This window comes from Aspergillus steynii (assembly GCF_002849105.1).
Source record: "Aspergillus steynii IBT 23096 chromosome Unknown P170scaffold_4, whole genome shotgun sequence".
NCBI lineage: Eukaryota > Fungi > Ascomycota > Eurotiomycetes > Eurotiales > Aspergillaceae > Aspergillus > Aspergillus steynii.
The window spans coordinates 2,585,618-2,606,382 of record NW_020194401.1 but is presented as its reverse complement, the minus strand read 5'-3'; the positions used below and the strand labels follow the sequence as shown (position 1 = coordinate 2,606,382).

General features: G+C 51.7%; 8 protein-coding genes and 1 non-coding gene across 9 annotated transcripts; 6 read left to right on the top strand and 3 right to left on the bottom strand.

Moving 5' to 3' along the window:
* The first annotated feature begins 370 nt into the window (after positions 1-370).
* On the top strand, positions 371-1,807 carry P170DRAFT_464893 (histone H3). The gene is made up of 2 exons (XM_024852285.1): positions 371-887; positions 961-1,807. Exons 1-2 carry the CDS (start codon positions 698-700, stop codon positions 1,305-1,307), a joined length of 537 nt encoding a protein of 178 aa, XP_024704781.1. The 5' UTR covers positions 371-697; the 3' UTR covers positions 1,308-1,807.
* Positions 1,808-2,358: 551 nt separating this feature from the next.
* On the bottom strand, positions 2,359-6,992 carry P170DRAFT_447131 (uncharacterized protein; the record flags this gene model as incomplete). The annotated part of the gene is made up of 7 exons (XM_024850854.1): positions 2,359-3,200; positions 3,260-3,912; positions 3,963-4,078; positions 4,144-4,161; positions 4,243-4,353; positions 4,426-5,392; positions 5,833-6,992. The coding sequence occupies 7 exons, from the start codon at positions 6,990-6,992 to the stop codon at positions 2,359-2,361; spliced, it is 3,867 nt and encodes a 1,288-aa protein (XP_024704780.1).
* A 1,435-nt stretch (positions 6,993-8,427) lies between these two features.
* Positions 8,428-10,114, top strand: P170DRAFT_408779 (putative hydrolase, alpha/beta fold family; the record flags this gene model as incomplete). The annotated part of the gene is made up of 6 exons (XM_024846745.1): positions 8,428-9,135; positions 9,190-9,350; positions 9,412-9,492; positions 9,561-9,684; positions 9,739-9,867; positions 9,923-10,114. The coding sequence occupies 6 exons, from the start codon at positions 8,428-8,430 to the stop codon at positions 10,112-10,114; spliced, it is 1,395 nt and encodes a 464-aa protein (XP_024704779.1).
* A 59-nt stretch (positions 10,115-10,173) lies between these two features.
* On the bottom strand, positions 10,174-11,419 carry loc1. Its single transcript, XM_024854737.1, has 3 exons — positions 10,724-11,419; positions 10,515-10,664; positions 10,174-10,446 (listed from the first exon to the last, which is right to left on the bottom strand). Exons 1-3 carry the CDS (start codon positions 11,009-11,011, stop codon positions 10,306-10,308), a joined length of 579 nt encoding a protein of 192 aa, XP_024704778.1. The 5' UTR covers positions 11,012-11,419; the 3' UTR covers positions 10,174-10,305.
* On the top strand, positions 11,420-12,294 carry P170DRAFT_437048 (putative NADH-ubiquinone oxidoreductase B14 subunit). Its single transcript, XM_024849276.1, has 3 exons — positions 11,420-11,492; positions 11,606-12,000; positions 12,120-12,294. Exons 2-3 carry the CDS (start codon positions 11,872-11,874, stop codon positions 12,237-12,239), a joined length of 249 nt encoding a protein of 82 aa, XP_024704777.1. The 5' UTR covers positions 11,420-11,492; positions 11,606-11,871; the 3' UTR covers positions 12,240-12,294.
* A 369-nt stretch (positions 12,295-12,663) lies between these two features.
* Positions 12,664-14,054, bottom strand: P170DRAFT_437047 (DNA-directed RNA polymerase core subunit RPC19). The gene is made up of 4 exons (XM_024849275.1): positions 13,523-14,054; positions 13,360-13,451; positions 13,176-13,252; positions 12,664-13,115 (listed from the first exon to the last, which is right to left on the bottom strand). The coding sequence occupies exons 1-4, from the start codon at positions 13,637-13,639 to the stop codon at positions 12,982-12,984; spliced, it is 420 nt and encodes a 139-aa protein (XP_024704776.1). The 5' UTR covers positions 13,640-14,054; the 3' UTR covers positions 12,664-12,981.
* A 547-nt stretch (positions 14,055-14,601) lies between these two features.
* P170DRAFT_t108 lies at positions 14,602-14,739 on the top strand. Its single transcript has one exon. It is a non-coding gene; the product is annotated as a tRNA-Leu (tRNA).
* Positions 14,740-18,224: 3,485 nt separating this feature from the next.
* On the top strand, positions 18,225-19,746 carry P170DRAFT_426382 (uncharacterized protein; the record flags this gene model as incomplete). The annotated part of the gene is made up of 2 exons (XM_024847705.1): positions 18,225-18,430; positions 18,525-19,746. 2 exons carry the CDS (start codon positions 18,225-18,227, stop codon positions 19,744-19,746), a joined length of 1,428 nt encoding a protein of 475 aa, XP_024704775.1.
* Positions 19,747-19,852: 106 nt separating this feature from the next.
* P170DRAFT_184777 (uncharacterized protein) lies at positions 19,853-20,577 on the top strand. The gene is made up of 2 exons (XM_024842687.1): positions 19,853-20,031; positions 20,091-20,577. The coding sequence occupies exons 1-2, from the start codon at positions 19,958-19,960 to the stop codon at positions 20,377-20,379; spliced, it is 363 nt and encodes a 120-aa protein (XP_024704774.1). The 5' UTR covers positions 19,853-19,957; the 3' UTR covers positions 20,380-20,577.
* The last annotated feature ends 188 nt before the right edge of the window (positions 20,578-20,765 follow it).

Genomic DNA, 20,765 nt, shown 5'->3' with positions numbered 1-20,765 from the left:
GTCGGTATCTAGTAGATAGGAGCTGCGGGCCGCCAAACAGACGACGATCAATCGAATCGCGCGAGCTAATCAACGATATGGGTGCGATCCAGGTCGGAGGAGGGGTAAGGCTGCGAGATTGGCGCTGCGGGGACAGACGAAGGACGAGGACTGTTCTGTATCACCAATTCACCATGCAGAGAGTCAGGAACAAGAGACAACAACCCCGGGAGGAGTTGAAGGTGGCCTTTTCCGCTTTGGGCCCGCCGATGTCATGTCCGTCTCACGTGCCCTGACGCGCGCTTCGGCGGGGACACGCGCCACGCGCCCTCAATCCGGAGTAGCTTCAGTCGCATGCCGGCTGGAGCTCTCTCCCAGCCACCTGGAATTTCTTTTCCCCTCTCTTTCCCCCCCTGGGTGGTTCTCTCCAGACAAGTTCTCTTCTGCATGCCGACGGCGTGTCTCTAACGGCCTTCCCAGCTGGAATTGGACGGTCAATTCGATCGCAACCCACTACCAAACCACAAGGAGCATCGTCGATCCGAGCGTTCTCCACCCGCCGGAAATAAACAACAGAGTCTTCGTCCATCCCCGTTAGGAGAGAGTGATCCAATCTTCATTCAAAACCGATTGAATCACGCGCGAAGTCGCATAGTCGCTTACTCACCAACTCGCTCCAATCCAATTTGTATCATATCGCAACAAAAACACAGTCGCCATGCCCCCAAAGACAGGACGCGGTCGCAAGATATCTTCGGCCCCTCGAGAGAAGACTAGCGCTGGTCGCGTGGAAAAAGAGAGCGCTGCAGGCCCCTCCAAGGCCGCTGCTTCGCCGTCGACCCGAGGTGGGCGCAAATCGAGGGGAGGCAAGCGACCGGCCGCGTCGCCGCGGAAGTCCGATGTCCAACGTACGTGCTACGCTACCCACCCATATCCAATGCTCGCTCTCCAACGAACACCTGTATTAACGCGTCCTCGCAGCCGGTGACCCCACCCCGCAAGGCCGTAGCCGTCGCTACAAGCCCGGAACTGTCGCCCTGAAGGAAATCCGCAAATACCAGCGCACCTATGATCTCCTTATCCAGAAGCTCCCCTTCGCCCGACTTGTGCGCGAGGTTGCGCTGGAGCTCCTCCCCGCCGACGTGGGCTCCGAGCTGCGCTGGCAGTCGCATGCCATCCAGGCCCTCCAGGAAGCTGCAGAGGCTTTCCTTGTCCACTTGTTCGAAGACACGAATCTGTGCGCCATCCACGCGAAGCGTGTCACCATCATGCAGAAGGATATTCAACTTGCTCGGAGAATCCGTGGTGTCTGGGGTGGATTGGGCTAATTCTCACCTCCTGACGGTGACTGCCAGTCATAAGAAGTGGGACAAATCAAAAAACGAAAGAAAAAAAAAAAAAAACATCATTATACAAGAGGGCAGGGGAGGGCACCAGCCAGCTATGAAGTGCAACACGGGAAAGACTCCAGTTCACAGGAAATCGTTGAAAGTCTAATAACATACTGCAATTCCATCAGTTCATTCTGGAATCTCGCCCACTCACACCCTTTGCTGTCTTTATACCTAACCCCGAGGGATCTCACTGAAATGGCTTGTTGATTTGGCGCATGGGGTACTGGCGTATGGGGGAAAGAACGGAGTTCGGTTAACAAGGGGGATTTGATTCAAATCTCTGCTTTTTATTGCGGTTTTATGGCCTGATGATCTATCTGTGTCTGTCTGGTTGGCTGTTTAATTCTTTTCATGTCATTGATTCCTTTCGTTCTTTTTCCTCCCTAATGGTTATTTTGTAAGAGCAGTATATTTATGTATGTTTTACCACTGCTATACAATATACAATAAATGTCAGTCGGGCTATCTCTATGGGTGCATGAATCTGCGAGATTGTTCTTGGAGAGACTTGAGATTGTATTCCCGTGGCTTTGGGTGGAGTTGATGCAAGGACTGGATATCTCAATGCGAAAATACGGACCAAAGAACAGGTTTGTCGGTCGATGGGAATCATGAAGGGCTGTAAATCATAGTGGACGGGTACACTATATTTATCCTACAGGCTCTCAGTTCCACCCGAAGATCTTAATTGGCATAACTACTATTACAGGTAGATGTATAAACAAAAGATCTGATGGGGGAAAAGAAAAAAAAAAAAAAAAGAGTCTAAAAGAAACTTTCCATTACACCCTTCCGCCGAACCTATTTCCACATGTAAATAGCAATTGCGCCACCCTACACCGTAGACACGAAGATGGTATCATGAACTGAAGCCCTATAGACACACACCAGTACAGGGAAAAGAGAAAAGGATCAGAAGAAAACCAGAGGAAGATAGAAGGAAAGGAAAGCAAAAAAAGAGAAGAGAGAAAACGAAAGGCCACAATCAAGTGGATCTTTTCAAGGCCGGTGACAATCCCATCATCACCCGATGGCCTTCATCACGCACTCCCATGGCCTCCTCGTTCTTTCCTTGTCGCTCAAGGGTCTCGGCCAGCATTTCGTCGGTGACACTGACCCAGAGCCGGTCGTTGGCTTTCTTCGCCATTGCGCGACCTGCGCGGGCGCTCTTCTCGGCCTGCTCGCCGACCACACCTCGGAAGTACTTCCAGCTCATGAATGTTAGGGTCATGCAGGTTATCTGGCTGTTGCTGATAGCTGTGGCCGATTGCAAGGCCTGTTGCAAGAACTGCTTCGTCTGGATGGTTGAGTCTGTTTGGATAGTTGCGCAGACAAGATAATAAGCGGCTTGGATGTACTTGTTAGGGCTACCTTTGCAGAATGACTCCACAGCGGACAGGATGGTCGGGAGTTGGAAGTGGGAAGGGTGAGTTGGCTCGCGAATGATAAGGACCGTGTTGAGAGAGGCGAGGATGGCAAGGTCTCGACAAGGGTCATTGCGTGCGGTCTTGCTTGGGAATGATGCCAGGGAGAGGGTCGGTGACTGGAACGATCCAAGTGCGGTCTTCAGATCCCCCGTAGCTTGCGCAATCGTACCGCCCGCGTACTCCATCAAGCACTGGATTGTATTAGGAAGGCCTTCGCCCAGCTTGTGCGCTTCCTGTCGTAGCTCATTCAATGTCTTATTTGCCAGATCCCAGTCCGTGCGGCCACATGCAAGGAATACCTGCTGGAGAAGTAGGTTGCAGTACAAGGTTCTGCGCCATTCAACGCGTCTATTTGCGCTGACCATTGATTCGGTGATATCTTGTGGCGATTTAAAGCTCCCTATAGTTGATAGTGAGAATCTCTCCTAGTGGGAATATGCCGGGCAAAAAGTAACCAACCTTGAATCATGCGTATTCCTTCCTGGAGGAACTTTTCCGCCTTGCGACCATCATGAGAATTCTTGCAGCTGAGGGTCACGGAACTGAGGAAATAGCAAAGCGCATAGAGATCATGCTGCGGCAGCCAGTTGAAGCTCAAAAGCAGAGTGCCGCTTTGAACCTGTAAAATGTCGCCTGTGTCGATAGAAGAGGGGCCCGCCGATTTGCCGTTCAGAGGAATAGAAAATGACCCGTCAGGCCGCCAGTTTGGATCATTTAACCTCTCATCCATCATGTCTTGCAGGATTTTCAGCTTTTGAGCGGCTTGGTTGATATCGTATTCGAGAAGGCTGCAGCAAATGTCGACCATTTGAACCAGCGTGGTCAATTGTGGTATCTGACGCAGCTCATCGTTGAGTTGGTGACTTCGTGCGATCGCCACGGCTCGTTGTGCCTGCTCGATGGAGTCGAAATTGGTCCCCTGCTGCAGGTGGGCTAAGGCCTCGATTACGGCCGACATCGAGGAAACGGCTTTGTCACCATGGCGATTGGCCATGTTCGCAATCTTATGAAGATGGTGCATCGCAGAGACCGAATCTTGATGGGAGAGAGATGACAATGAGAGAGACACTCGGAGAAAGCGGAATGCGTATTCCCAGGCAGAATGGCGATACCTTGATCGGTCAGCATACAGTTTGGTCCACAAAGCTGGGATGCAACTTACGCTTCTACGTCCTGGATCATCCCATCGACGGCTTTCAACGATGCTTTCGGGTTGGTCTTGTGCAGCATCCGTGCCAAAAGATGCTGCATACTATACTTGAGATCTAACATGCGGTTCTACGTCTCCGTAAGTTTGTCTGAAATCTAGAATGAGTCGGAAGTAGATTCGTAGCGTGACTCACCCGTTCACACAAATCAATCTGTCCCAAAAAGAAAACTTCCATTAGTAAATGACCAAGTTTGGGGGGGGGGTAGGCAAATCTGGGGTCAGTTGAACGTACCCCCTTACTCAAGGCGGTTTCTGCCTCAAGGTCGTTTTCCGTCTCTTCAAACAAGATGCGTGAATACCGCAGCCGTACAAGGGCCTCGACGCGTGGCTGCAACCTCCAATTCTGTAAGGCAACCAGACAAGATTAGCCTGAGGCGTGCAATATCAGGTCGAACCAGCAAGAGAGCCAACTAACCTTGAGCACGGCCTCTAGGCAACCGAGACCGGAGGCGACTAGTTTATAATATTCCTCCACTTCCATCTCACGCCTCATCAATGCGACTGTCGTCCCGTGACCGTGGGCTGCGTTGAGATACTCATCGGCCATGGCCAGTAGCAATACCTGGTAATCTATGGCAGACTTGGCCGGCTTCTGTGCAGGTTGCGAGGCTGCAGGTCGCGGCGTTTGTTTCTTGGGGGGCGACTTTGGCATTTTTTGCTGCACGTCCGGGGAAGGTGCCGGGATTAACACTTGAGGGATGAGCTTCGGCGACGGCGCTGGGGGGTTTGCGGCAATTGGCTTCGGCCTCGTTGCTGCCGGGGGATTGGATGGAGGCTGAGGGGCATTCCCAAAGGGTTGACTGGCCTGGTTGGCGCTGGGAGTGGTATGGTACGTTGCTTGGGGTGTAGCAGTGGTGGAGAGTGCCGGTGAATTGGTTGTTGGCTGAGGCGCAACAGCGGCAGTCGAGAGCGCCGGTGAATTGGTGCTACTCGGAGCGGACACTGCCGGAGGTCCTCCATACTGAGGGGGTGTACGGGTAGAGAAGGAAGACGAGATCGAAGGCAGCGGCTGCTGGAAGATATCGGATGGATTCACATATTGGGGTGGTTGCTGCTGCTGTTGCTGCTGCGGAGGCGGTGGTTGTGGCGGCGGCTGGGGTTGGGAGGGCGGTTGCTGGGGCTGTTGATTGTAGGGCTGCGCATAAGGAGAGTATGTCGGGATCATAACCTGGGGATAGACCATCGGCTTGCCATAGGGGTATGGCGAGGCGGTTGAGGGGGCATTGTTATACAGTAGCTGCTGCGGTTGGATGGTCTGCTGGTGCGGCGGGAGATTGGGGGGCTGCTGCAGGTACTGCGAGGGATACTGGCCGTTATGTGCTGAATAGTTCATCGCCCCAGGATGCAGATGATGCTCATGAGCCTCTTGCACTCTGCGTCTCCTGGGAATCGTGGAAAAGCGCTGGCGTGGGACTCAAACGAGGTGAATTGTTGCGCTTCGACCGTCCGATCGTCGCCCTTTTCCGTTTCCGTTTCGGACCGGAGAAACCCGCGGGCGGTCAGCAGCTGAGTCAGCTATACACTGTGCATTCACTGGTTATACTCTGTGCATCTACTCCTTCTACGGCGGAGGACATACGACATCTAAATAAGTCTAGAATTCTCCACCAAAACAGATGGCTCATACAAGAAATACAATAAATCAAGGTCATTCTCATCAACAAAGCAGCAGTACACATTAACCCAACAGAACATAACTCCATATATCCGTCTGATCGCCAATAATAACACCTCTAACAGAAATGCCGAGCTAAGACTGTTGTCTGAAACCATACATCTATAAAATCACCGACACGGTCAGATCATATTGATCGAAGAATACAGCTGATTCATCGATGGATCCTGAATCCCGTTGTCGAGGATATCCATGCCTAAGTTGGGAGCGTTGTTGAGTGGTGGGTGCTCGCGGACGGTCCACGGGCAGAGCTCACTGCAATTGTCCACATCGATTAGATTCTCGGCGGGGTGGATTCGTTGTGCAGCCCACGTCTGATCGGGTATGGGAGATGTGCCCCCGAGGCGTCGTTCCGTCCAGAAGTAGTACGTGGCTTGTCCTGATTCTTGATGGACCCGCAACGGCTGTTTGCGAGGACATTTCAAGGTGGAATTGCAGGTGTTGCAGATGGAAATCCGTTTGCAGGAGGTACAGAAGCTGTCGAACTGGCGACAGATAGTCGTTTGACAGACGCTGGACAGCCACAGATCGACCGATCGATGGGCACATCCAAACCGAGGTGTCATGTATTCTTCTTTTCCTAGCTGCCCGGATCCCGTAGAGAGGTGATATTCCGTTTTGATCAAGAGCTGATCGTCCTCGACGAGTTCGGGGAATATGTCGACTTTCAACCGAGTCGTCCCATAGTTCTCAGTACAAGAGTGCCAGCAGAAGCGTTCATGGACCCCGGGTCCAAATTGAACTTCCAATGCTGCCACCGACTTGCGGCGCATTTGAAGGAGGTTAATCAGGTCCATCTTGTCGGCGAAAGTCAACTTCTTGCATGGACACAGATCGACGATGCCACCGAGAGAGCCTAGGTTACAGGCACGCTCCTCGGGCTTTTTCTTCAGCTCTCTCGAGGGGAACGAGGTTCGTGGATGAAGCTTGAGGCATTTTGAACAAGCGCGCCATCTGCTGGTTTCGAGCAGGTTGATGAACTGCCAGCGTGGGGTGACAAAGTTATGTCCATTGCGATAGTGATGGAACAACGGCGCAAAATCTCGGTTGAAGTGGAGGGATTTCGAATCCAGAATAGGAGCGAAGATGGCGTAGAGGCGTTTACAGGTAAGGGCCAGACAAGCCTCGGGCAAGACTGGCAGATGCGAAACGATCTCCAAAAGTAATTCGGTGGGCAACTCAAGGAGGTGGCATCGTCTGGAGGATTGGCCCTCCGCGCTCTGCTCCTCGTCCTGATTCCGTACCCAGCGGTTCATTTTGGAGATGACCTTGAACTTCTGTCCCGCGCGACGCAGCCCATAGGCCATGTCGATTGGGAACTTGGAGGATTGGCCACGAAAGGGGTTGGACAAGGCCTTTTCCAACTGCTTCCAACGCCTCGAGGCCTTCGAATTGTCGTCTTTGATGGACTGACAGAAACTCATGGGTGAAAAGAGAACCAGCTTGTTGCCTGCTGGCTCTGGGGCTGCATGGTGTATACAAATACTATGGGAGGGCACACACCGCGTGACAAGGGAGTATCATTGGGAAAGAGGGAAACCAAAAGGTTAAAGGAGAGAGGACTTTGGGGGGCTGAAGTAGTATTTCCCAGAAGATGGGCAGAGTCTTGCACGCAAACGGAGCACGCGCCAGGGTCACAGCGCTGTTGATGTTATCAGCATTACCTACAGACCCGATGGGCGTCGCAGTCGCAGTCAGTTTCTTTGACAGGGAGCTAAAAACAACTCGCTTTGACTTTGGACCGGGTGCATGGGTGCCGCATCCATCCAATGCCGGTCTTGCAATTCTTCACGTCGAGGTTAAGAAAGTGGATTCTCCATCCAGCACGGCATCCTCGAGCATCGACGTCCATGTAGATGTCCTTCCGCATCCGGAGGACAAGTGCCGCATCAGGCGGCGACCAGCAAACGGCCTGCACGCGATCCACGGAAATGGGAATGGGTCATGGCTGCTGATGGTTCGGGCTGCGAGGGAGGATGACTGGACTTGCCCACTGGATCCTTCCTGGCCGTGAATGCCGTCAAGTGACTCGTTCCACGGGGCCCATGACGTGGGAGAGCCTGAGGCTGACACCATCGCTGACTGAGCGGTCGCTTAGGTAATCGGACAGCGCAGTCGATTCAGGCTGAAGCGGAGAATATACATATATATGGAATTGATCTAGATTTTGGGTATTTCTAGAGCACTTCCGGAGTTTTAAAGCGATTACAAGCCTCATTACCGCCATAACTGTAGCGCAGTAGCTGGCGTATCGCTGCTGCTGCCACTACTGCATCGTACGGCTCGCTGTCCGATCACCACTAACATGCGTTCTTCAGGAACAACGTCCTTTAGTCAGTCAAAAAGAACGATAAAAGCTCCAAATACTGCCCAGTAAATAGAAGAAGTTGCAATGAAGCGCCTCTCAAATCCATTCCACACCCTTTCGGTCTGATATAGTTGCGATTACATAAGGATCCGATGATTATGTCATGGATTCCCGATCGGGAGATGCCGAGGCACATGCGATCTGACTTGTTTGTCGATGCTGAAGGTTGACAAAGGAAACCTGGAAGTAAGGACGTCCGAATCGCCGTGCCTCATCTTCTCGCTTCCCTCTCTTTCTCGGACTCTCGAAGAGGGGGATCCTTTGCCATCCTCGCTCCATAGCCAACACTGCGTTGACTGATGGCTTCCGCAGAAATCTCAACCGATATCTTCGGCGCTTTGCCTATTTCGCTCCTGCTCTCAGGGCTGCTCGCAATGGGCTTGTTCTCCTGGATTCGACCGAGTGGACGGGTCTCATTCTTCCATTCCAAAGACAACAACCTGTTGTTGGCGAAAAAGGCCGGCAAGTCCGGTGCTAAAGACCAGATAACGCTGACGGATCTTTGTCGGACTGCCACTCCGTCGAAATGCGATCTGAACCCATTTCTCTTCAACGGTCATTTGCAGACGGCCTGGACAACGGTGAAGCATGATCCCGTTCCGGTGTACTACAGGCGTCGGGTTTTTGAAGCCGATAACCCGACCTTCAGCGGGCATTTCGCCATGGATTTTGTGGTAGATCCGTATACGCCTCCCAAGGACGGCCCTCTCATGGATGAGGAGAGGAAATACACGCAGCCTTCAGGCCTGCCGGAGCGTACCTCATTTTTCTCCGAGGACGAGTTCTCTGCCCTGCCCTCCGAGGATACGAAGCCTATGCTGGTGGTTCTTCATGGCCTTAGCGGTGGTTCCCATGAGATCTACTTGCGCCACATTGTTGCGCCCCTGGTTGCGGATAAGAGCTGGGAAGCCTGCGTGGTCAACTCCAGAGGCTGTGCTCAAACCAAGATCACAACCGGTGTACTCTATAATGCGCGTGCCACATGGGACGTTCGCCAGGCCGTGAAATGGCTGCGCAAGACATTCCCAAACCGGCCTCTATTTGGCATCGGGTTCTCCCTCGGTGCCAATATTCTTACCAACGTAAGTTACTTCCCGTGTGTTTGGGGAATTCATTCTAATAAACAGGCGCAATAGTACCTGGGCGAGGAAGGTGAGGCCTGCCAATTGAAAGCCGCCGTAATCTGCGCGAGCCCGTGGAACCTGGAAATCAGCTCCGTCAATCTGCAAAGTAGCTGGATCGGGCTTGAGGTATACAGCAAGGTCATGGGTACTAGCATGAAGCAACTTTTTGAACAGTAGGGTCTCCAATCATTGATTCTTTGTCCCTGCTGTTTGACTAACACTGAGTGTTGTCAGGCATGTGGAGGAAGTCTCGAAGAATCCTCGGATCGACGTTGAAACAGTGCGGAAGATTAAGTACTTGCATGAGTTTGATCGGTAGGCAATCACTAAAAAGCATGTCGAAGCTTTCTTGGGGCCTCTCACTTATCTCTCGCTACTACCAGGGCTTTACAATGCGCACTCTGGGGCTACCCCACGGAGGGTGCCTATTATCGCGATGCCACCTCCACGGATTCAATGCTTAACATCAAGATCCCATTCTTCGCTGTCCAAGCCGAGGATGATCCGGTGAGCAACAAACAAGACCTACTGGCAGCCCGCACCGTATTCTAACTTTGACAGATTGCCTCCGTCAATGCTCTCCCGTTCCAGGAGATCCAGCAAACCCCTTACGGTGTCATGATGACTACATCTTGGGGTGGCCATCTCGGATGGTTTGAGCTGGGGGGTGACAGATGGTTTGTTAAGCCGGTCAGTTCCCAACTACCCTCTGCTGTCCTATCCCTATACTAAAGGCTCTGACCAGGTAACCAATTTCCTGAATCTAATGGCCAAGGAAGTCGACCACGAAACCCCGTTTGTGGTCCAGAACCCAGAGAACGTCCCCGGTCATATCCAGAGCCACCCGGGACCCGGCAAAGACCTCGACACGGCACCCAAGCCGCACTTCAATCCTGTCCACCGCAAACTAGGATTGAACCTCTTCCCATCTAATTAGAACTTCTTCACCCCAGCGGTAAATATCTCACGGACTTCAGATTGGACCCTAGGATTCATGATGCAGCGATATTCGTCATGAGTTCTCATTCATGTCACTGTTCAAAAGCATAGACCAGGTGGAAACGCCAGACCCCTTCTAAATACATAGACTTGGTATAGACAGAATTAACTTTTGTTTTTACATAAACTTTAAGCAAATGAAACGCTCTTCTTCTTCCCCTTAGGCTTAGACTTTGAAGCCGAGTCGTCGGCTTTGGGAGCGGCCTTGGGCTTCGGGTCAGAATCGCCCTTGCGCTTCCGGTTCTGGCGAATTGACTGTTTGGCATCCTCCTGTTTTCATATCGTTAGCTCACCGAGATGTTGTGTGGAAGTCGACAGGGCGCAATCCATATACGCACCAGCTTCGATTTCTTCTGCGCCTGTCTGGCCTCGGCCTCCTTCTTCCTCGCCTCCCGGATTTCCTCCAATTGGCGCGCCTTCATGAGTTTCGACTCGATTTGACCTTCTTTCTCAGCATTCACCATGGCCAGAATAGTCGCCATACCCTCCTACAAATAGATAGTCGTATTAGCACCGCGTTCTTGCGCGCCGAAACCAACGAACGCACCTGATCATCAACGAAAGTCTTTCCCTTCTTCTTCCCCTTCGGCTTCACCACTCCGACCGGCGTAATCGTATTCAGCTTGGGCAGATCCAATTCGGCTTCCGAGTATTGCTTCTTCTTGGTCTTCTTCAACAGCGACGGTTCCGTGCGGGCCTTCGACTTGACTTCCTTTGGCGGCGGGCGCTTGACATTTTTCTTGCTGATCTTGGTTCCCGATGAGAGCGGCTTGCTCGTTTTCGAATCGCCTCCAGACGAGGACTTTCCCTTCGCCGAAGGTTTGGTCGGCGCCATAGTTACTGCTGTTGCGGGCGGAGGAAATCAAAGGTGGAAGATATTCAGGATGTTCAAGGCGAGCGACCAGGAAGATGGTAGGAACAAAAAAGAGGGGAAGGATGGCGTCGATTCCCTTCTCAAGACTCACGGCCGCAGTACAAAATGAAGAAAAACCAAGCCGAAAAACCAGATCCCACGTATGATCGAGGATCGAGGACGCCCGAAAAATCGCAACTGGAGCGCAACAGACGGAAGAAATTTTTTGGAACAGGCAGGCGGTGAAGGAGACGCTCTGCCCGCGACTCGCATCGTCACGCTAACCCAGACGGAAGCCGAAAGGAACGTCGACTTTCCTTCTCTCCAGCGGTCTTCTTCCCTCGTCTCCCCCCCTCCTCCTCCTCCACCAGTCCTCCCCAGTTGCCCAATCCACACCGGCGTGGTCTCAACTCGATCGCCATGACTATCAATCCCACCTTCCTCGCGCAGCGCACGCGCTCCTGTATGTCCCTCAATCCCGTGCTGCCAGCCTCCCCCGGCGTGGTCCGACCTTTAGAAATTGCCGCGATGTCAATGGACGAGAACCCAGAGCTAATTGCACCTCGCTCCCAACAGCCGCCAACTGGGGTGATGCCAGATATCGTGTCCTCAAGTCCTACCGTGAATGGCTGAGAGCGGTTAGTGACCCAAATTCCTTGATCGCGGGACGGTCCCTGTGGTCATTCGATCGGACCTGAGATATGTCATATCATTCCCAATGGCCTTCTGGGGTTGGAATTCGACACCGAAATGGAACCCCTCGCTGCGGCTCTATTCAAAACAAGCAGCAGGACGATTGTTGACCTATGAAACTCGAACTATAGTCCCCGGAGATCCAGACCATGTACTCCTTGAACATCCCCGTGTCCGCCATTCGCACCAAGATCCGCCAGGAGTTCGAGAAGCACCGCTACGTTAAGCAGCTGGGCGTTGTCGACGTGCTGCTGTACCAGAGCCACGCCGAGTTCCAGGTGAGCTAGACCTTCCGCTTCGCTGAGAACATTGCATGCCGGTGCAATGGCTCGGTGTTATCCCATCGGAAAGGAATGTGAGAGAGAGAGCCCCATTCTAACTCGTCCCTCCCATCCAGGAAACCCTCAACTTCTGGAAGCAGCTGTCACACGTCATGAAGTACTTCCGGCCAGAGGAGGAGCCCGGTGCGCGTCTACCTCCCAACTTCATCTCGGGCTTCTTGGAAGGCCGCAACTAAAATGAATCTGTGTTGTACTTCTTTTTTTTTATTTCCCTTTTTCGTTTTTTTTTTTCTCTCCCATTGAACCTCCACATGTCCCGGGGACTGGGACGATAGAAAGTGCTATGTAAATATTGTCGGTCTAGCTAACGTCAGCTTTTTCTTTTTTATCTCCGTTTTATAGTAAAATTGGTGGATCTGTAGATGTAGATGGGCCATGGCAATCTGCGATTGCAGAGGGCTGTCTAAGATATTTGTTATTGATGCTTGGGCACAAGAGAGGACACGCTTGCTGTAGAGCGCCATTTGTGTATTTGTATAGATCTGGTCTCACATGATCTTCGAGCAGGTGCGCAGCCATGCAGCGCATTGTACTCCGTATAGGGTTAGATATTAATGGCAATAGTGGGATGTAACCTCCAAGCCTTCTATATTTCATTCGGGTGTTTTGTTGGGTAGTAGAGCATGAAAGCTCTCGCCGACAATGGTCAGCCCTACTCCCGCAGATCCCAAAATATACAAGCAAGTACCACCTAAAAACGCAACCCCAAGACACACGCAACGTAAATCAACGTAAACCGACTAAACGGAAAATATTCTATAATCCCCAATGCTAAGTTGCTGACCGGGCACACAAATGCTCAACCCATAACAGGAACCGACTAAATATACACAACGCCATATACACAAGAACGGGCGACTTTTTTTCAAACGAAGAAAAGCAAAAGAAAAAAAAAGAAAGGAGAAGTAACCGCCTCCGCTACGAGGTCATCCGGTCCGCCTCGGTGGCATTGAAGGTATCGCGCGCAGTGGTGAACTTGTCCGTCACGACATCACACAGGTCCATCAGGGAGTCTAGGCCCTTTTCCAGCGCCTCCACGGCGGTCGTCGATTCTGGCGAGAGCGAGTCAGCATGGGACGTACGGTCATTCATCGAATCAAGGAAGTCCATACCGTAGGTCTGGATTCGGAGGTTCATTTTCGTCTCGGAAGGATGAGGGATGGTGTATCCGCAGAATTCAACCTCGGGGCTGCGAAAAGTATCGATGTCAGCGCATGTCAGCGGCATACGGGGTTATATCGCAGCCTGTCCGTCGCGATAGCAGAAGGGAGGTGAAGGGCCGGCCGGCCTGCATACTTCTTCATGATCGTATAACGGAGGGCGTTTCCCAATGTATGGCCCTCGCCCTCGAACTGGAAGGAAGCGGCGGTTTCGGTGGCACCCGGGAGCTGCTAGACGTTAGCAAGGACTGCCGACGATAGATGGGCAGGATGAGATCCTGGATATGCATGCGACGCACCACGACGATCCGCTTCTCCTCCATCTCCAACACCTCGTCCTGCTCGTACTGGTCCTCCGGGGCGGCGGCGTCCATCATGGACTGGTCCTGGTCTTGAGAGTGCACGGAGGAGGGCATGGTTGCGCAGCAATTAGGCTCCGAAGTGGGAGGGGGTTATCGCAGCGGGAAATTCGAGACTCGGAGGGCGGAAAGTAGAATGGACGACTGAATGCAAATCCCGTCGCAAAGCTCGCGCGGAGGGGGAAAAAGTTGAAAAACGGTTATCGATAGACGTCTGACCGCCTTCGGAGGTCTTGGCTGTTCTTCTACGCTTGACAGAGCCTGAGGCATCCAGCCCGGTCGCCAGATGCGACACTGGATTGGATGGTTACTCCATGCATCTCTCCTTTCTCGTTCATCCTCGCTCAGGCATTCCTGCCCGATGTGTTTTCTCCAGGTCATGTATGCCATGGCACCTGCACCCGGTCCATCATTCAACAATGGTTTGAATGCTATTGAGTGACTAGCACCCCGGAGTGAATCTGTTATTCGGGTATCTAGGCGGTCGGGGGTTTTTTCCCTCGGATCTGTGGTATATACCTACGCGTGTATATATACCCAGTTCAGTGAATGGCCTGGGCTCTGATGGAGTGGGAAAATCAACCCAGGCCGTAAACTCTTCAATTGGAAAGTCAATTTTTTTTTTTTTTTTTTTTTTTTTTTTTTTTTTTTTTTTTGGATGGGAGGTACTCCTGAATCACCTGCCGATTGTCACCACTAGCTTGCAGGATTATATTATGTATCATTTCTCTTCCCTTCCCCGTCCAGTGTTTTTGCAATTATTGCAATCCGGCACCTAATCCAGGCACTCAACATCCTAAAAGAAAATGAACACAGGATATTATATGTTGGTAAAACAGGAACAGACCAGAAATGAGGGTGGCCCGTAGAATTGGAGCATAGTTTTCTGCCTTGTCAGCAATGTGGCAATAATGAGTCGGTGTTCATCTGTATGATTGATTTATGGTTCAATTCCAATGAGCATGATGTTGTTAGCCATACTCCATAACACAAAATCTTCCGAAACTGGTCATCAATTCGCCTCTATAGCTCAGTGGTAGAGCGCTTGACGTAAGCAACCCCGATTCTACTGGCCAATTCGAATATTTACTAACAAATCATCAGTTGTACCTTGATATGAGATCAAGAGGTCCGTGGTTCAATCCCGCGTGGAGGCACTTGTTTTTTCTTTTTTCTTTACCCTACTCCCGCGCTCATTTACCACTGAATATCAACAGCCTACTTTACCGGGCACCAACAATGCCATAAATAGGCCGTATAATACTCAGTGTTCGAATCAGATGTGACTAAGGAAATGAGATAAACCAATGAGATAAACCAATCTAGCACTCGGCCTTATCCTAGTACTCAATAAATAGCAACCCGAGACCGACCCATTGTCTAGGGAGTACTCCGTAAGGGTAAGGTATGGACGAGAGCGTTGCATCAACTGATGACGACCCCAAACGATCGATATGAAGATCCAATTTCCCCATGACGGGCAGAGACGCCAAGGAGGGGATTAAGAATACTCCGTCGCACGAGGGATGCAAAGAATAGAATCAAAGACAGCTGAGCTACTAGCTTGCCGGGAAGCTTCGCGCGTTAACATTGCGATCGGCCAGGACCAGCTCGCTTGACGCAAAGACCACCCTTCCGTCCACATGGGAGATGATAATTTAACGTACGGAGTATAAAGATTATTCTTAGCAACTCGTCCGTGCAGAATGCCGTTTTTGAACCTTACGGAGTACTACTTCATACGTCGATGGGTAAGTCAGAGGTCGTCAATCCCACGGGTCAGATAGGAGCAGATTGTCTAAACTACGGAGGAGTAGTAATATTATTGAGCCAGGGGATGAATTGCAGCCCTACCCAGCGTCCGCTCGGTACGAGTCACTCGGCTGGAATCATTTCGCACCGATGCATGGTTCATGGTGAAAACCAGAGCTCCTCGTGGTCCTGGCCATTTACACCGTGCAGCAGATGTACATCCACGGAACTTAAAATCGATAATTTCAGGGCGACCCATAAACTAGTGGTTCGTCTCAGTCCGTGGCAGGGATTGCTTGAAACCCAATTTGCAAGGAACACGCGTGGGCCAGGCAATTAATTAAACGAGCATCATTTCAATCTGGCTCTGGCGATGATTGACCCCGTCGTGCTCCCTCTCGGCTGCTAAGATGATGGAAGGGGAATTAAGATGAGCAATTTCCCAACGGCCTCCTCTGATGACGGCTCGGATTACGGTCCATTCGATCGGATCAAATCACCTTTCCCACCCCCTGGACATTGGCGCTGCAACCCCGACCAGGATGGTTGGATGATTCTCCCGTCCGAGTGATGCAGGTCGCAGTGTTTGGTATCGTCCTGGCCTGGACTGCCCCGGAGATACCTCGTTAGGTAGATTTAGGTAGATTATCGGCATGAATTAATTAGGTCTCCAGCCCTCTCTTGGCCCGCGGACGCTCGGATGCCAAAGAATTATGGTTTAGTCTGTAACGTTAGAATCGGCGGCCACGGTGTGAAATAGATGACCGTTTGGATCGATGCGGTTCCGTGACTCGCGAGAATGAATTAATCTTGCTGACTCGGTTTGGGTAGGCCTTGACTCTTGGGATAGCTTGGCGATGCGACCGACCTGCGCCCGACGTGGGCAGACCAGCGGTTTTGGATGGGACGAGGCCTCTCCGGAGGAACTCGCATAGTGGGATCCCGTCATCCGGCATCCCAATAATCCATGCTTGATAATCGTAAAGTGATATGCATCCCTTATCCACCCGAGGATTCAGTCGTGATCGTTGCTCACGTCAAAAGACCAGAATTTATTGCCTGACCCGCATCGATCCACTTTTCCGCGCGACGAGGAAGATCGATGCATCGTGCGAAGGGAGGGGAGATAATACGATATTACTTCTCGTTGTGTACTTTTTTTTGGTGGGTTTTGGGGGGAGGAGGGGGGGCCGGAACGATTTGGCCCCGACACGCGAGCGATCTGATTTTACTGAATTTGGGGGGAGACTTTGATAAGGATGACAAATGGCATTTCCAGACCCTACGTATACGGAGTAATATCATATCATGTTGAGTATATTACTTCTTACTCCGTACGACTGCATACTGCGTACTCCGTATCATCGACGATCTACGAGAACTGCGTGACACCGGGAGGGGCGTCATCCATCGGGAGAGAAGGGACTATTGTTTCCAGTTCCCACCGGTCGTCGCAGTGCCAGCGACCCAACATACTCCGTAGAACTTTGGCCGAGCTCGGCAGGAAGGGTTCTGAGCGTTCTGGTCAATTGTGAGATCCTCCGTATGGCATCCTCTCGACTCGACGCATAGATGATAGTGAATGGCGCTAAGTCGGCGAGTGTCACAAAAGTGTCACATCGTCGGGCGGGCAGAAAGTCAGAAACCGCCCATGTCTCAGCGCGGGCCAATCACGGCGTGGCGCTGCTCCACCGCGTCGAACTTTCTTACTTTTCAGGAGTTTCGGATTTGATTATTTTATTTTGGGGTTTTTGTTTCATTACGCTGTATACTCCGTCCTCAGCTTCATTCATCCCGGATGGCATCGACTGCGCTGTTCGCTGCCACCCACTCCTCCTGCCGGGAGTTTCTCCGCTGCCCTGATTGATTGGCTTTTCCGTCTCCATTCTTTGTCCCACGCCTTCGTTTCTGTTCGGCCTCTCCTCCCTTGCCATACAATTCATCGTACTAATAATCCTCCCCTCCTCCCATCGACTCCCGTCAGCGCTTTCCCTCTCTTTCCTTTGTCTTTTTTTTCTTTTTCTTTTCTTTTTTTCCCCTTCCCTTTCCCCTCTTCTCCCTTTCCTCTCTCTCTCTCTCTCTCTCACTCTCTTACTCTCTCTCCCTCCCCCTCCCTCCATCTCTCCTTGCGCGCTGCCTGCGTGTCACCGATCCTGACATTAACGAGATCCCGGTCCATTTCGCTCGCTTGTTCGCTCTGGATCGTTCTGCCAGTCTGACCGACCTCTCAGCGTTGTCACACTGCCGCCAGCCAGCCTTAGTTAACCGCTTGTTCCAAGTATCCGACCACGCCTTGTCACAGCTGTCGGACCAACGAATTCGCCTGCTCGCTTTTCTGTTGGTTCTCCTGCGTCCTCCCTGCGTTGGGGTTTTTATTTCTGTTTCTAATCCTTTCTCTGCTTGATTTCCGCAGAACCAAAGGATCATCAAGAAAATAAAAAGGAATATCCTATTCTTTACCCACTTTTTCCAAGCTGTTCCTCCCCCTCCTCCAGATAGCCGCCCTCCGCCGCGCTCTGTGACCCGCGCGCGCCTTTTGATTCGGTCTCGCCCTCCCATTCCGACCGGAGGTCTGGTACCAGAGAAGCTTGATACCTGATCTGCCACAGACCCTTTGGCGTTTGCTGCACCTCCCACCAACCTCTGGGTGGCACAGTAAGACAGCGACTTGAGAAAGGGTTTATATACGGGGCTGTGTGAGACAACCCAGTGCTGTGCATGCAGGACGACTGGTGGCTTTCACATCGACCGACCATTGTCCTCTCCGATCACCTACACCACTTTGCGAGCTGATCATCTATCAAGGAGTGCTTGTACTCCACTCCCTTCCCTCACCCGCCTTTGTTCCCTCATAGCCAGTTCTACATTCTTCTTCTCTTTGGTTGCCATTATGTCGACCGCCGTTGCGTCTGCCACCGCTGCTCCGTTGGCTTCTCCGCACATCAACCACGATCGAAGTCCGAAAAATTGCCCAACGCTGGCCCCCATGAATTCCGGCAATCAGCCTAGCACCACCCCGCCTCGGCCGTCGGGTGCGTCTCGAGATGGTTCTTCGACCAAAAGCTCTCCCTCCGGGAAGAAGCAAACGTCTCCTTCGTAAGCCCTCATCCCCCCTGGCCCGGTTTTGAAGATGGCACTGCAGGTGAAAGAGACCTAACTAACGACCTTTTTTTTCTCTCTCTCGTAATAGTTCACAGAACGGAAGCAACCCTCCTAAAGTGATCGTCAAGAAAGAACCACCCTCGTCTCCGGCGATGCAAACGCACACTCGTCCCCGACCCCGGAAACTAGACCTTTCCACCAGTCTTCCGACTTCCGGAGGCCTGTCAGCTCGCCCTCCAGGCGGTCCCATGACCGCTCGAGATGGACTTACTATGCAAACCGTCGGTATTGCTTGTTTGTCACCCGGGTTCCAGACCCACGATCCCATCATGAGAGAACAGCTTCAGCGGAGTTTGTCCGTACGAGACCAGCAGAGGTCAATTATCGAGTCGCGGCTGAACAAGTCCGCTAAGGATGACGGCCCGGATGGTGTGAAACCGTCCGAGTCTGCGTTCGGAATCCCCAAGACCGCTTCCTCCAAGAGGAGGCCTCCCGGCTTGTCAATCGTTCCTCCGTCTGCCGCCCAGTTCGCCAACGAACGTGTCGTTCAATCCGCTCCGCTGAATCAAACCTTCACGGGAAGGCATCAGGCTCAGCCGTTGACCCGCCATCTGGTCAACCAGAGCCCTACACTGGGCTCGACCTCTCACATCCATCATGTTCCTGCCACTCAAACGAACAACCGTCTTCCACCACTTTCCGATGTCTTCGGATCTGACGCATTGGGCTCCCGTGACCGAGAGGCAAATCGCCCTCCCTATTATCAAGGTGCATCCGGCTCGAATTCATCCCAATCAAATAATCTGCCTCCCATGCCGTCCCCTAGAATCCCCGCTAGTGCTACGCAGGCCTCCAACCGGCCTCGAGAATATCGCTCCGCCGAAGAAGCCGTCCAAGAGCTATCGGGTGGCCGGGAGGAGCTGTTGCCGCGTATCGTCCACTACGGAGGCCATCAGCCCCCGACTCCGCCGTCGCCGCGTATCGGCAACGGTCCAAAGTCCGCTATGGCCCAGCCGGATGCTCGGCCTATGACGAACGCCCACGCTCCCCCACCGCCTCAGCCAACGGCGTATCCATCGGAGGGCACTGCTCGCCGTCGCCCTCGCAGTGAATATGAGCAGGACAACGGAAGTCCCCCCTTGGGCCATGGCCCCGAGCCACACTACCGACCCAATCCGGCTTTGGCCTCGGGCGCAGGCGCCACGTATGGACCTTTCGGAGCAGGAAGAGACTCACCCGAAACCCAGCGGAGAAAGAAAGAGGAGTTTTTGGGCCTGTGTGCAAGAGCCTGGGATTTGTTCCACTCTTGAGCGCCCTCCTTCCTCCCCCGAATAGCATTCTTGCAGAATCTGCGTCGGGGTAAATAAATTGAACCCGGCTTTAACTGAATGGCACCAACAATGCCGAAGGCTTGCAATATGCAATTTAACGGTACTTTGGCAGTCTGATATTCTCCCGAGGATGGAGGAACATTTGCCTGGCATTTGAACATGATGGATATGCACAAACACCAAAAAAACCATGACTTATCTATATGAATGGCATGAACAGTATCTTCTGAGTCTGGAAGGACTATTGTTTATGTTTCTACTTTGGTCATTTTCTTTCTTCTCCCTCCGCTCGTTCACTCACTCACTCATTCCTTCTTTGCTAGCTTTTCCTTTACTTATACCATCTGTGGCCGGAAGCTGAGATTGGCTTCGTCGGTCCTGCTCAACAAGGTGCTAGGCGTTTCTGGTTCGGGTTTCCCAGTATTTTCAAACATCACGTCTCCAAGAATTATGTCGATATTTGCTTTTAGGGTTGTTTTGTTCTGTTCTTCCCTCCGCACATTATTTTCGGCAGATTCTATGTTTTTTGACAGTTTTCGATTTTCGACTTTATATTGTTGTCTGTTTTTTTATATCGAGGATACCATTTATTTGATTGCTTTCAGTTTTTGACATAACATCTTTTATTGGACGATTGTGGATGACTGTCCCAACAATTTTTCTGGAGATTCATATTCTTATCTTTTTTCTCTCTTTTTTCTCCCTATTTCTTTCTTTTATTTTCCTCATACCTTTCTCTTTTCCCGGTACGAGTTCAACTATAATTTTTTTTTGGAAAGTTGGGATGATTTTTAGTTCGAAGATCATTAATATCAGGCTCCTTCCTCGATTACCGGTGGACCTTCTATTCTTCAAAATTGAGTGCCTATATGTTTTCCATAAGAAGCGTGCGAGTGCGCCAATCACCGAACCAATTTAGAACCGGTATTCCTTTGGGATGTCGTGATATTGGGGTATTTCAACATGGAACCTGAGCGAAGGAAATTATCTACACAACT